Raw genomic sequence first — 15,281 nt, forward strand, 5'->3', positions numbered from 1 at the left:
AATTTTGCATTTGTAGTACAGTCCCAATCAAAAATGGCAAAAAATCATATTTTGCATGATTGGATCTTCACAAAGTTCCAAGTAGAGCTTCAACGTGCAACAAGAATAAATGGGAGTAGGACAAAACATTTTTTGAGCATGTAATTTATTTAAAACAATACTTAAACTGAAACAGGCTGTTTTACAGCTGATCGAAATTTAAGACCAAATGTGTGCAAAAATGTAGATTCATTGTCATTTTATGTCAGGTAGTCACACTGTTATGATGTTCTGCATAAGCAGGGTCTCGCCATTGCTGCTGAGGTGGGACGCAGTAAGACAGTCATTTGGAATTTCTTAAGTGATCCTGAGGGTTATGGAAGAAAAACGTCAAGTGTAAGAGACAAAAAACTTCACCAGCACTGAGCCAGAGGATCCAATTGGGTGTCTGTTAAGACACTGGACGATCCTCGACCCAAATTAAGGCCGTTACTGGTCCTGACTGCAGCCCCATAACCATCAGACGGCATCTTAGACTGAAGGGCTTCAAAAACTAAAAACGTCTTCAAAGGCCTCGTCTCGTTGAACACCACAGAACCGACCGTTTGGACTCTGCAAGAGAGCACCAAACATGAGACACTGAAAGGTGGAAGAAAGTTTTATTCTCTGATGAGAGAAAATGTAGCCTTGATGGTCCTAATGTTTACTGGCATGACAAGAAGATCCCGCCGGAGATGTTTTCTACGTGCCACAGTGGAGGGGGCGCCATAATGGTCAGGGGTGCTTTTTCCTTCAGTGGAACAATGGAGCTTCAGGAGGTGCAGGGGCATCAAACGGCCGTTTGTTATGTCCAGATGTTGCAGAGAGCGTTCCTCTTGACTGAGGGCCCTGATCTGTGTGGTAACGACTGGGTTTTTCAACAGGACAATGCTAATGTACGCAATGCCTGCAGGACAGGGGATTTCTTCCAGGAAAATAACATCACTCTTTTGGACCATTGTGCGTGTTCCCCTGATCTAAATCCAACTGAGAACCTTTGGGGATGGATGGCAAGGGAAGTTTACAAAAATGGACAACAGTTCCAGGCAGTAGATGTCCTTCGTGTGGCTGTCTTAAGCTTTTAGAGAGATGTTCCCACTTGCATCAAGCATGCTGCAACGAGTTTCTGAAGTGATGAACAGTAACGGTGGAGCTACTCATTACTGAGTTCATGTTTGGAACATTGATTTCCGTTTTTTAGGGGTTTACTGTTTTTTTAGGCGGTGTGGTCTTAAACTTTCGATCAGCTGTAAAAGAGCCTGTTTTAGTTCAAGCGTTGTTTTCAATAAATTGCATGCTCAAAAGAAGTTTTTTTTTCTCACTCCCATTTCTTCTTGCTGCATGTTGAAGCTTGACGTGGAACCTTATTAAGATCCAACCATGCAAAATATAACTTTTTGCCATTTTCAAGTGGTCTTAAACTTTTGATCGGGACTGCATTCACATAATGGTCATTTGTAGTTGTCCTGAAGTTCAGTATTGATTTTTTCATGTTCCTCTCCAGCCACAAATAGCTTTCTGTTACCTATATTCAGCTCTCGGTGTATAGAAAACACAGTGTAACCGCTGTTAGACATTTTCCTTTGTATTTTCAAGACCTAATTCCACTGTGACTCCTTGAATATAATCTTTAAACTCAGCAACATTTTTGAGTCAGCTGCTTAGTGCTAAAAGATTGTTTGGAGTCAGATTGCCTGTCACCAAGCACCTTGTGCAGCCACCTTGAGATCCAAACTTGTGGCACATTCAACTTCTGAGCAACAACTAGTTGCAATCAGTCACCAAATGTGAAAAGATGCAGTGTAATCACTTGGAAACAACTGATCATTAACCATTACCGAGGCATTAAAATGTGCAAAGGTTTCACAATGAATTTTCAGTTACATACCATTTCTTTTCCAAAGTTGGCTGTTATTAGCGAACAGTAATATGTAATAATCTGAAAAGACCATTGGCTCATGCTCAAAACAACAAAGCTTTCATACATAGTGAAAAAATAAACTGGGAATTTGAGCTGAAGTTTCACGCCTTCATTTCTGTTTTTAAGTATCCAGTACAACTGTTGATTGCGCTGATTGGAAAAAAACACGATGTTTGGTTAAAACAATGTTGAGTTGCTGTGCTGACCTTCAAGCTTGATCTTCTCTGTGCCATTAAGTTTCCTGATGTGGGAATACAAATGCCTGCAGGATGACAGCAGTGTTAGTCACTGGGATTACACACGACTGTCAGAGACACACAGTCACACACATAAACACTCACACGTGACCCACACAGAGCCAGTGTCTGTCAGCAGTAATACTGAGGTGATGTACAGAGGATTATCCTCACTTCTGTTAGTGTGCTTATTGCACTTTGTGTGCGTTTGCGTGTGTCGTGCACAACTTGTTACATAGAAGATTAACAGTAGCTCCATCACGGGGGCTTTCAAATACAGTGCTGCTGGATTTTCTTCTGCTGAACACCCAAAGTGAAGGACGTTACTTTTTTTTTCTAACTCTATATTAGCCCGCTCTTTCCTCTTTTGCTTCCTTTCTTTCCTCTTCCTTTTGTCGCTTTCCTTCCTCTCTACCTGTCACCTCCTCCTGTCTTCCCCAGTGTTACTGGTGTCTGTGGTAATGGTCTGACTCCACCCACGATGTGTGATTTGGGGGATTTGAGGTGCCACTTGTAACAGGAAGGCGACTGATTTAGGATTTGGAGTGTGTCTCTTCGTCACTTTGAGACACATTTTTTTCACTTCCAGCTTTTGACATTTAAACTTAAATCAGTACATCAAGACATTTTTGTCTTAAATTGCTTTAGTTACGTTATTCTTCTATTCCTCCCCTGCAATCTGATCACTTAATCAATACCAATGTAGATTGCTGAGCTATTGTTTTAATTATAGATGAGCCTCTTGCAGCACTGCTATTTTTGGAGCCAGGGCTTATTGTAGACGTATAAAGCAGGCTTATAACGTGAAGAATTTGGATTGGGGTTTTATTTTGTGTGTGTTTTTTTGGAAATTCAGCTAATGAACCAAGAAGAGGTCTGTGTCCACTACTGGAGTTGTGGGAGGTTGCAGCCTTTCCCAGCTGACACTGGGGTTATCGGTGGGGTAGATCCTGGACAGGTTGTTGGTGCATAACAGGGTAACGAAGAGAGACAGACAACTACTAATGTTCACGTCCAAACCCACAGCCAATTTAGACTCACCAAGTTACTGTGGGCACCTGAAGAAACCCACGCAAGCACAGCAAGAACCTGCAAATTATTTATGTCCTTGGACAAATTCAGTTTCTGAAGAAATTTAAAAGTTAGTGAAAAAGAGTCAAATTGAAGCGGTTCAGTGCAGTTTTCTCATTATGTGTTTAGTATGTGTTTCCTTCTTTTTTTGTGGCATAATTTAATGGTACATTATTTAAATAAATGTTTGCGAGCTAGCAGTCCTCTTCATTGTTTTTGTTACTATAAGCTTCTCTTCTTTCAGTATGTGGAGCAGTGCCAAACTGGCAACAAGGAGGTGTATTGTCTGCATGATGCAAGTATGCAATGGTCTGCTGATTAAATTATTTCTCCATAGTGCTGCAAGTGGAAACAAGAAACCCTCGGGCAACATTTAAATGTACAAGAAAGATCCAAACGCTACAGCAATGATGACATAAACAGTGGGAAAAAAAACAGCATATATGATCCATGCTTCTTCCCGTGGGACATAAAAACTGAAGGGAAATGTATGTATATTCATTTAATGAATGAGGATCAACCCTTTGAGAGATATTGTCTTTTTTCTTAGGGGTTCACTCGTGGCAGTTATTCACAATTAGGGCCGTCTCTTTCCTCTGTTAAAGGAAAGGGTGATCTGAAAGGAGAATGTATTGGTGCAATGCACACAGTCCTAATGATGTGAAATGCCTATCTCTAGCGGTTTTGTGTTGGATAGCACTGAAGCTGCACAATGCAGGGAAAGGTCTCTGCCAGCTGCTCAATGGAGTAACAATGCTCCTCTAGAGAGAGCAGAGGAGACGAGAGGAGAGGAGGGAACACAAGCCATTAGTCTCTGCCATCATCATCTTTCCCCCCACTGCCTCTGCCTCCTCGTTTCCTCACCTTCTCCTTACCTTTTATCCAGCTCCACGTTATCCCTGTATATTATATACCTGTGTCTGTCTTGTTCTTAATCTGTTAATGCTACACTGCGGTGATGTGTGTTGGCAGTTAAATGCCGATGATATGAAAGCCACATGATTTCCGTTTGTCTACAGAAAATTGTAGCACAACCTGTTCACTTTTACATGGGAATATTGTTATAATCTTTAAGATTTCTTAGAAGCCAAACACATGCAAGAAAGAACTGTCCCAACTGTAGAAGTGGGGAAAGCGAGACAGATGGAGGCGCAGACGAATCATGCAGCGCAGAAAGAGTTTAATTGCGTATACTTATTAAGACAAATGCTAGTAATTTTTCTTGTGACCGCTATACAAAATGAAAAGAAAATCCATTTAAGAGCTATGAATTGACCTCTTAGTTAAGCTTCCCAAAAATCAATATTCAGAATGCTTGGTCAAGCTTTACCGTGTGTGTGTGGCTTGTAGACTGATTCCCTGGGCCAAAGTAGGGCAGGAGAGCCTGGCATTGACTCAGCTTCCTGCATGAGTGACCTGAGGAAACAGTGTGTGTGTGTGGGTGGGTGTGCTAGCTGCTGTCAAAGAGGGGGAGGAGCAAAATGAACGCACCAGCGAACGGGAGATGAAGCAAGAGTGGAGTGTAGTAGAGACAGAGAGAGAGAAAGAGTTAGCATCTGTTGTTTCTCTGGCAGCTGAGCAGCACTGGACTGATTTTACGCACACATATTTTTTCCCCACTCCACCACACGCTGCTACATACCTACGTAGACACACATTCGCATCTGTCCTCTCCTGCTCTCTCCTGTGCTGCATCCAACGTGGAAACGGGCTCCCTCTCTTTCTCTCTATCCTTTTCGTCTCAGGACTCTAAGCTTCAAACCTCGCTCTCCCTGGCTTAGACACTGATCTGAGAGCCCCTGTGACGGTATCACATCGCGGACGGTGTCTGCCAGCAGCCTGTGAGTACAGCAAGAGTGGGAGAAGCGATTTACTTCTTTACATCTCGCCTCTGGTAACAACCTAACAGCTGTTTTTGGGTAACATTGTTGGGAGGCGTTAATGGATAAATCTCTGAGACTCTAACACTGTGTTATCCATCTTGTGGCCACTGATACAGCAGTGACATGTTAGCTTCTGTGTAGATGGCTAGCAAGTTTTGATGCCGATAACTTCTCCCACTTTCAGCACTTCTGTTTTTTTCCGTGCTGTGCTGCTTTTGCTCTTTCACTAAACTGGACTCTAAAGAATGATCAGGATTTCAGCTCCCACTTTAACTGCATCAGCATTAGCTTGGGTCTGAAAACAAAAGAAGATCAGAGCTGCATCCTTGGCAGCACAGGCTTTGTCTTTGCATTCAAGATCAGGAGTTAATAGAACCGATATCTTAGCTGCAGCACAGTCTTTGTTCCACAGATCAGAAAGAAGAGGAAAAGCGTATCTCTGTAGCTTTACAGTAGCTCTGTCTTTGTTTATATTGATTCATAAACTGCTTTCATTCTTTGTTTTACGAACAGATTTTTATTCTGCTGCATTACATCTTTTCTGCTTCCTACCCCTCCTTTACCCTTTCTCTCCTTTCTGTTCTCCTTTTTCTGCCTCCTTCCCTGACTTTTTCCTCTCTCTCTTGCTCTTGAACCTGTGTTGTATCGATTCACTTTGTGTTTACAGTCAGTTGCCGAGGATGTGAAAGTTTTTCGTCTGGTCTGTCAAGCTGAAACTGACAAAAATACATATGTTAATCCACCAATTCGTGAGGGATTACTGCTGATTTCGGTCTAAATCTGAAAAAGCCAGACTGGGGTTGCCAATGAAAAATATGTTAGATTAAGGGAATAAATTAACACATGTATTTCAGCAAAAGGCTCTTGAGTTTCATCTTTTTATGGAAAGATGGAGGCAGATTGCTATTTTCTTTTTTAGATTATTCAAACCTGTCATTTAATGGAGACATCAAATGCAGCAATTCAGTCATCCTCGGAAGGAAATATCCTAATCAGAAACAATATATTAAGGCTCTATTTTCTTTTTTCTTGCTTTTTTATCTGTGGAAAAATCAAACGCTAATTGCAGATCATGTTGCACGTTTCACGTGGCTTCAAGCTCTTTCAGCGCTGTTTAGTTGTTCGTGTCAGTGAGTCAGTCTAATGAGAGCTTTGTGGGGATATCAGCTCATATCTGGGAAAGGAGAAGCAGGAGACACTGCAGGTTTCGGATCAGTGTGTGTGTGTGTGTGTGTGTGTGTGTGTGTGTGTGTGTGTGTGTGTGTGTTCATGACCGTGTGTACCTAGAGAATGATTGAATTACTCAGGGTTAATTAGATTCTGTAGTCCACAGCAATGGTTCAGATACACACATACGCACACTCACACACAGGGACATCCTTCAGAGGGGCTTTTTCAGGCTTATTGCCTGCGGTGTTGTCATCCGTGTATTAGTTGAGATATTTTCTGGGAAGCTGTGTGGTGCTAAGCAGAGTAGAAGACAGTCAGGAAGGATTTATTACACATTTCTGCTGCTTGTTCAGCCACTCCGGATCAAAATACTGCCGTTTGCGGCAGCTTGCTAAAGGTTAAAACTATGTACTTTATTGCTAGAGGAAGTGTGTCCAGATATTGTCGAAGCCATCATTGCACATCAGCTGAAATACTTGTGTTTCCACTTTGTATATACCGCAAAATACTTTAGCTTATAAATAAAGAGGCTGAATGACATTTTAATGGCCACTGAAATATCGGGTGAGACGGTAAAGTGTTTTTGCTGCATCTAGCAGAAGGACACTAAAGCACGAGGCAGCTGTGCTGAGTGTTTGAGCAAATCAGTGCACTTTGCATTGATTGGCCGATCGGTCGGCCTCGCGCAATTTACTTCATGCCATTCAAGGGAGATGAGTATACAATTGTTCCCAGCAATTAAACTAAAAATGCTGTTTGGAAATTCAGCAACGTATTTACGGGTCCGCACAGGTTTACTAAGAAAAACTGCATGCTGTGTAATTGCATTTGCAACTGTGGTGCTGAATGGCGAGGATGCGAGTGCAAACAACTCAGCCATTTCCCCATCCAATACGTCAATGTCATTTTACTTTGGGCTCCAGCGTTGTGTGCCCCTTGCAGATCTGTAACATTTCAGCCAAGGAGTAAATAAAAAGTTAATAACTCCATGAAAACGCTGCACCGGTGATGCTGTGTCACACCACTGCTGAGCGGCCGGAACGTCACTATGTGAAATCGTTGTGCATGTATAATGGAGCTCCTCAGTGCAGACTCACCCATTTTCCACCTACGTCTAGCTCTAATATGTCCCACTGCTCTCTGTGTCAGCACTGGTCTGAGTCACATGAGCTTATGGTATCATTCCAGTATATCTCCCAAAGAAACTCACTTTAAAACATTTTTTTGGTCAAACTTTACATGAATGATAAAGATCTTATATCTTTTTATGCGAGGAAAAAAAAGGACAGAATGAGTGTGAAGTGCTGCCCACGTCCCAGAGTGGTTCATGCGGGCCTAGGGCTGTTTTCCCAGTTTGAGAAACAATTAACCAGTCTGGGTTTAGTGTGCATTATTAAGATTGAGAATTTCAATTTAGTTAGTCTGCTACCTAGAAACATTTGGAAAAGCTGAGTATGATATGGCAAATTAAAAACAATGTCTCGCCACTTGCCAGCCATCTGAAGTTCTCCCGACACATATTTTAACAGTTATTTCAGAGTGTTATCTTTAATTTCAGTGGTCACTGGGGGCACATGAGCTTGCCTGTCACAAAATGATAAAAACTGCATAAAAAGTTTGCTGACTTTGCTCCAAATTGAGAGCCGTATCTCTCTCTCTTTTAATGTTTCCATTGGTACTCTCAGCTTAGGCGGTAGAGCAGGTGATCTAATAGTCGGATGGTCGTTCGATCGCTCGCTGCTGTGTATATGTAATGTGTGAAAGTGATGTCATCACTTTCACACTCAGATAGCAGCATCCTATCTCAATTCTGAATATAATCGTGGCAAGTTATTAATCTTGGCCTGACAGATCTGGTGGCCTTTGTCCTTTACCTGGACAAAGGTAAAGTTCAGTCTCTGTCCCTCTTATGGAATATAACATGCATAGGGATGGGTATCGTTTAGGTTTTATCCGATACCGGTGCCAAACCGGTACTTTTGAAACGGTGCCGGTGCTTAACCGGTGCTCAAACCGGTGCTTAAAGAATGGAAAACACAAAAGTGGTCCAAAAACCTCTCATGTTCAGCTGTTTTTTTGTAAAAAGATAACAATGTTAGCCTTTTCTGCAACTATGGGGCATATATGGTATCATTCTTGGCTGGAAGCAGTGCTTAAACAATGGAAAAAAACACAAACTTTGTCCAAAAACCTCTCATGTTTAACTGTTTTCCACTTTTTCTTTGGTCATTTTTGCCTTTTTGGCCAGGGTGAAGGGAGTATCTGCCATCAAACAAGAAGACAGCTGCATGTAGCTATGATGGTGTTTGCTGTTCACCTTACATGCATTAATGTAATAACGTGGTTAGCCTACTCAACGTAAATTACACACGAACAACATTAAGCTACTCACGCAGAGAAGAACGGCTGCTGCTGCCATCATCATCCGTCATCATTTCTGCTACACTGGCAGGGCTAGGGGCCAGGACTCTCCTCTTCGGGTTTTTGGGGGATGTTGCTAATTCCGGGTCCGATAACAGGCACCACACCCGCAGTAGATGTGCTCGGTGTGAGGTCTCGCAGCAAGCTATCAAATACGGCGCATTTCTCGGCTTTAAAAAAAAACACTATGCGTCGCCAGGTGTTTCATCAGATTTGAGGTGTTACCTCCTTTGACAGTATCACAGTATCACCTTAAAGCACTTGTTGCAGCTGCTGAGTTTGCATCTTTTGCTGTGAAGTACAGCCAGACTTTTGACCGCTTCGCCTTGGACATTTTTAATTTGTAGCTCTGCTCTAAAAGAACGTACGTACCTGGACCCGCCTACTATTCTCGGAAACTTAAAATGATTGGCTAGAATCTATACAATACAAATGTAAGGAAGAAGAAAGTGTATCACAGCTCAGGAAAAAAAGCACCGAAATAAAGCACCGAAATGTGCGCTGCTTTTCGGTCTGGTTACTACCGTTTATGTCAGAACCGGTGCCATCATGGCACCGGATACCGGTACCCATCCCTAAACATGCATCTTAGTTTTTCATCCGAGCATCTTTTCAGAAAGGTCTGGCTTCCACCTCAGATGCTGTTGCTTCGCTTTCTTCAGTCTCTCTTGTAAAACATCTCTAGGCAAGCATATTTCCTTACGTGGAAAAATCAGGGGCCGTGGCGTTGTCCGGATTAAAAAAGAAGCGTGAAAAGTGCATGTCCACGATTTGATTTCAATTATTTTGCTTCCTTAACATCCACTAAGTGGTAAGAACAGTAATGTGCATGTGTCATGAATCCAACTGTAAGTTTGCAAGTGCACTTGTTTCTTTGTATATGTGGCCCTTTAAAAGGATTCAGTTGTTTTCAATTGCACTGTATGGCACGTTTATCTATTTAGGTCTGAGTCATTTTGCATCTACGTGGAGTTTAAAGCACACTGTGCATGCACGACTGTAAATGTATGTGTTGATGACGATATTAACATGGATCGGGTCTGATGTAACAGGAGTTAACATTCACATCAAACAGACTGTTAGATTATGGCTGTAGAGAATCCGTTGATAACTGTGCGTGTGCTTGTCTGGGAGAGCAGTGTGTTTGCAGCTGAGTGAGGTAACTCACTCAGATCCTTTCTGATCTTGAACGCAGGGAAAAAAAACAAACCCTACTTTCTGTAGTTGTCGTCACAACTCAACTACTTGCTGCCGCCATTTGTAAAAATGTGTTTTTTCCTGTTTGTTCTCGCTCTGTTCTTTTCTTTGATGAAAAACATAAACCATATTTTGTTTAAATAAAAAGGTACGGTTTGTGATCTCAAGCCCAATGGGTCTAACAACGTTACTGTGTGTCTCTTTGTGTGTAGAGTACAGTCGTTTCGAGGCAAAGATCCATGACCTGAGGGAACAGATGATGACCAGCAGTGTCAGCTCCAGCTCCACGTCTCTCCGCTCCACACAGAAGCGCACACTTTACGTCAGGTACAACACAACGCGCGCGCACACACACAGGGCAGACAGAGGTGACTGATTATCCAGTGTGCATCAATGTGGCACAATCATTCGAAGACCTTATCTCAGCTGTCTACTGTGTGAGGTTATCACATCTGAAATCACAATTAGATGCGTGTGTGGCACAGGGTCACACTCACACATCCACCAGCCTGCCACCTCTGTGAGCGTCCTTCTGTCCTCGTGTCATTCTTGTCCTTGCCCGCCCGATTCCTGGGCTCTTTAGAGCCCAGAAGCGGTTTCAGCTGGAAACCAGCTCCACTTTTTGATGTCCTTTCTTCACAAGAATCACAGTCTTTGAAATATTGATTAAAACGCTGGGTTGCTGGGTCCACATAAGTCACATTGGAGCTCTTGGAAGATCAATCACATGGAAAGCAAAGACAGGAAAAGCAGCTCTAATGGCAACACTAAATGAGGCTTTAGGAAGACAAGCATTTTCTTTTAGGTTACTTCAGTTAAGCTAAAACAGAAAAAGCACCAGAGAATGTGGTCAAAGAACAAATCTGTGGGTATCTATTTGACTTTTTGATTAAAAAACGATGCTTTCTCTAATCATGGCAAGAGATGTCAAAGAACGAGAAGGCACAATCAATCTTTGTGCATTCCAGTAGGCTGTGCCACTGGCTGATTAAAGACCAAGCGTAACATTATAATGAACATCTTCCAGCTGAAATGTCATTGAATGTTGCTCTCTCCTGTATATTTACCATATCATATCATATTTGTCACTTAGAACAATTCAAGCTTTCAATATTAAAGAGTTTGATCTCAGGATCAGGAAGAAGAACCTTTTAACTGGCACAATAAAGCAGAACTGTTAAAAAGGTTGGATGTTTTTCTATGTCCTTCTTAATCTACTAACTCACGTCTGTCAAGTTTTACAATTTTTTTTGATACAAACAGTAAAATATCCTGCACCTCTGTATTTTTCATGTATTTTTTAGCTCAGTTGAGAAAAAAAAAAGCGCATCTCAAAATTGAGTGTATTCTAGACGAAAGGAATATCTGACTTGAGCTGTGTGCAAGTGACCTGAAAGGAAAGAGTGGGTGCAGCTGGGATGAATGTCACCTTCAATAACGCACTCTCTCTCCGCTGAACACGCACATTCTGATCAGACGGAGAGAAAGAGCGTTGCGTCAGAGTCTAAACTTGGAGCTACAGGCCAAAGGTCGCAGTCAGCTATCGGGGAGCTGACCAATAAATCAAAAAGATTTATCCCACTGACTGATCGTCTGCTTTATCTGACTGAGAAACAGGCTGATTGATCCCCTTTCTATTTAATTATAAAACCCTTTTTATTTCATAAAAAATTGATTCCTTACAGCAAGATGCTAGAGGACTCTTGATGCTTCTGCCTCAAATCCCCCCTCATTAAAACAAATCCTCATACTGAACTATATATCCAGTGGCTCATTATCAGGAAACATGGCATTGCAGCTGTTTGACATCATGTTTGTTAAATTTTTAAGTAGTTAGCCGCAGGCATGATTATCATTAGCATAAATTAAGCGTACCCCCATCCACTGTTTTCATTTGGCTCAGGCTAAAAGTGAGGAGAAGTGTCCACTTGATTAAATGATTAGAAGCCTGCATTAGAATGTCTTCTACCAGAGTGCACCTAAATTAAATTCTGCTGTGGAGATAAACTTTTAACTATGTCTGAGGGGAATGGCCACCATCCATTTAGGGGGCTCTTTCTCAACAAAGTTAACACGAAGGAAACTGAGAGTCTGCTGCATGTTGCTGCTTTAACGAGGCATCGGCCAAGCAGTGCTTCTTAACATTTCCTAATTATCATTGAACCCAAAGTGCAGATAAGGCTGATGTCATTAATCACGAGTCTGTAGGAGTTTAGTTCTAACCTGATAACAGTGTCGTAAGAAATGACATCACAGTTCATCGTGACATGTGAATGACACAAATCACACTTTCACTGTACAAAACCCCAAAGTTACAGACGTTATATGCATGTTTCCATATAAATTACCATAATACATATTTTAGGCCACCACATCGTCAGTGTTAACGGCAGTCTTCCTCCAACTCTTTTCAAAATCAGGATCTTTCACGGTTGCAGACAGTAATGTAATAACCCCTCCAACAGCCCGCGTAAAGCATAAATCACTGTCGTGCAAGAACTTCCTATATCTGGAGACTGCCCAGAAGTGACCAATCAAATTGCACTGTGAGACTGGCAGCTGATTGGTCGAGCCGAGGATGTCGGTGCATGACAGATGGCTTTGTGTGTGCGTGTGGAGTACTCTGGGCTGCTGCCGTGTGTACTTGTGTGTGTATACAGGATCTGTGTGTGCATAAATGTTGTGTGTAAAAGACAGGCTAACCTTTCGTCAGAGGAAATGTCACTGAAACAAAGTGACATACTGTATGTGCAGCTGTGCTTTGCATGAAAGGTGAGCATGTGTCCTCTCCTCCATTCTTCTTCTTTCCTGCCTCATTTTACATTCACACCATTATGGTCTATTTTAAACACAGCCTATGGTTCAGTAGCATTGTAATTGTATATCTCACTGCGGAAAGGCTCAGGGGTTGCTGCAGTAAAAAGATGATGTCCTGTCTTCATTGAAGGTATAGACTTTATTTTAAATGTCTGAATCCTTCGTTGTCTTTTTGTATATTAGAAAGATTCTCAGTCAGTTGTCACCTGTCGGTGTCCATATACTATATAAAGATCATTTTATTCTTGCTTTGGTCTGAATGTGTGCACTGAAAAATCAGAGCTGTGTCTGCTGAACTGAGTCCTGTTGCAAGCATTTTAAAAAGCTGCAGCAAGTCCTGAAACCGAGTGTTATAGTTTCAAAGTTTAGTTTATTTTATGGCTTTTTTCAACCTAATATAGTGACATTTAATGTTAGAATTCATTTTCTGCTGAAGGCTGTGGGAAGGGGAGTCGTATATGTTACAAAGCCCTAAGGCAAATTTTGTGTTTTAGGCTGTACAAATGTTGGAATAATGTACGCTCAGGACCAGTTATGCAAATAGTTTTTTACTACCACCCCAGTAACTCCGGTGGTCCAGATGTTCATATATTTTAAAGTGAATTTCAACATAAGATCAGATTTTTTGTGTGAAAATGGAGAAAGTCAAAAGTATTTCTGATAATCTGAGAGATCTGTGAGTATCATTTAAACATTCAATTCAGTTTTATTTATATAGCTCCAGATCACAGTGAGAGTTGCCTCAAGGAGCTCTGTATTGTAACGCGGAGACAATAATATGAGAGAAAAACAGGAACAATCAGAGGATCATCTATGAGCAAACACTTGGCCACAGTGGGAAGGTAAAACCCTTTTAACAGAGGAAACCTCCATCATAAGCAGGCTCAGGGAGGGACGGGTGTTTGCCACGAGCCGTTGGGGGAGAGGGGAGGAAGACAAATACACTGTGGAAGAGAACCAGAGGTTAATAATAACTCATGATTAAATGCGGAGAATAAACACATGCTCAATGAAAACAGGTGAGTGAAGAAGAAACACTCAGAGAGGGTTCAGGCTCACCCGATCTGACCCTATATGCTTTATCAGAAAGTAAAGTCGAATCTTAAAAGTAGAGATGACGTATCTTTTCTTTTGATGTTTTAAAGAAGAGGGGCCTGAAAGCTGAAGGCTCTGCCCCCTAGTCGACTTTAAAATATCTTAGGAACTACAAATAAGCCAGCACCCTGACAGAAAAGTGTTTTATTGTAGTGATATGGCACATAGGCTACGTTCACACTGCAGGTCTTAATGCTCAATTCCGATTTTTTGATCAAATCCGATTTTTTTTGTCTGCTTGTTCACACTACAAATAAAATGCGACAGCAAACGCGCTCTAGTGTGATCGCTCAAAGCGGCCCGCATGCGCAAAAGAAGACGTCACACACAACGTGCTCTGTTTGGACCCAGAGCAAACAATATTGTTTGACTGATGGCCCTTAATATAAAGACTTCGGACTTCACGTATACCCAATTTTTGCTTTAAGTTATTTTGTTATTTACAAAATAACTTAATTAGGTTAATGTAACCTTATTAGGTTAGGTTACATTAACCTAATTTACATATTAGGTTAATGTAACCTAATATGTAAATTAGGTTAATGTAACCTAACCTTATTAGGTTAGGTTACATTAACCTAATTTACATATTAGGTTAATGTAAATAACCTAATAATCATCCTTATTGCTGTTTTAGAGAGGAGCGGTGCTTCAAAGGATAGCTGCAGATTTCTGTCAGAATCTGCAGATTATACTGTACAAATAAAATGTTCACGTTTCTCCAACGTTGTCTTCGCAGCAGTTTCACCGGATGGCAAGGAAGCGTTCGCGATGTCTTCTCGGGCGCTTCTCCGGCGCTGATAATTGGCGTCTGTCTTGTTTCAATGATGTAAAAGACGGATTTAATGCGACCTGACCGTTCACACAGCAGTCGCTTTCTGAAACATCGGATATGTATCGGATTCAGAACCACATACGAAAGTGACCCAGATCGGAATTGAAATATCGGATTTGTGCCGTTCACACTGTCATCCCATGATCGGATATGGGTCGCATAGGGTCAAAAAAATCGGATTTAATGCGCTTTCGCCTGCAGTGTGAACGTAGCCTAAGAGGTCTTTAAGGTAAGATGGGGCCTGATTATTCAAGACCTGTATGTGAGGAGGATTTGATGCAGGATTTAACTGGGAACCAATGAAGAGAATCTAATATGTTAGAAATATACTCTTTTTGACCCCCTCCCTTGGTGGTCTGGGGCGGCTTGGACCTGTGGGGAGCTCTGCTGGGTACCAGATGGTTATTGGGCGCCTGGAGCCCTGGGGCCCTGATCTCAGTTCGTACTGGGGTGTTTGGCCTCTGGCAGGGTCAGCTGCCCATCGCCTCTGGTCTTCTGGGACTCCCGCAGATATCACCGAGATCTGTGGCCTTAGGTCTTCCGTAGTCTTGGGGGACTGCGGAAGATTCGGTTCTCCTGGATCCATCTCTGTGCCTCCGGCTCCTGGGGGGAGTTGC

At 42.0% G+C, this 15,281-nt stretch overlaps 1 protein-coding gene across 9 annotated transcripts in view; it reads left to right on the forward strand.

The window, feature by feature from the left end:
- Positions 1–15,281, forward strand: part of LOC146498875 (discs large homolog 1-like protein) — a 122,101-nt gene that overhangs the window by 88,113 nt on the left and 18,707 nt on the right. For all 9 annotated transcript variants that reach the window (XR_014870210.1, XM_085138017.1, XM_085138019.1 and 6 more), the window contains one exon: positions 10,130–10,244. Coding sequence is in view for 8 of the 9 variants with exons in the window: in XM_085138017.1 (XP_084994143.1) it covers positions 10,130–10,244 (115 nt within the window). In the remaining variant the exon portion in view is untranslated. The remainder of the gene's footprint in view (positions 1–10,129; positions 10,245–15,281) is intronic.

Source organism: Neolamprologus multifasciatus, chromosome 17 (genome assembly GCF_963576455.1).
Source record: "Neolamprologus multifasciatus chromosome 17, fNeoMul1.2, whole genome shotgun sequence".
Lineage (NCBI taxonomy): Eukaryota > Metazoa > Chordata > Actinopteri > Cichliformes > Cichlidae > Neolamprologus > Neolamprologus multifasciatus.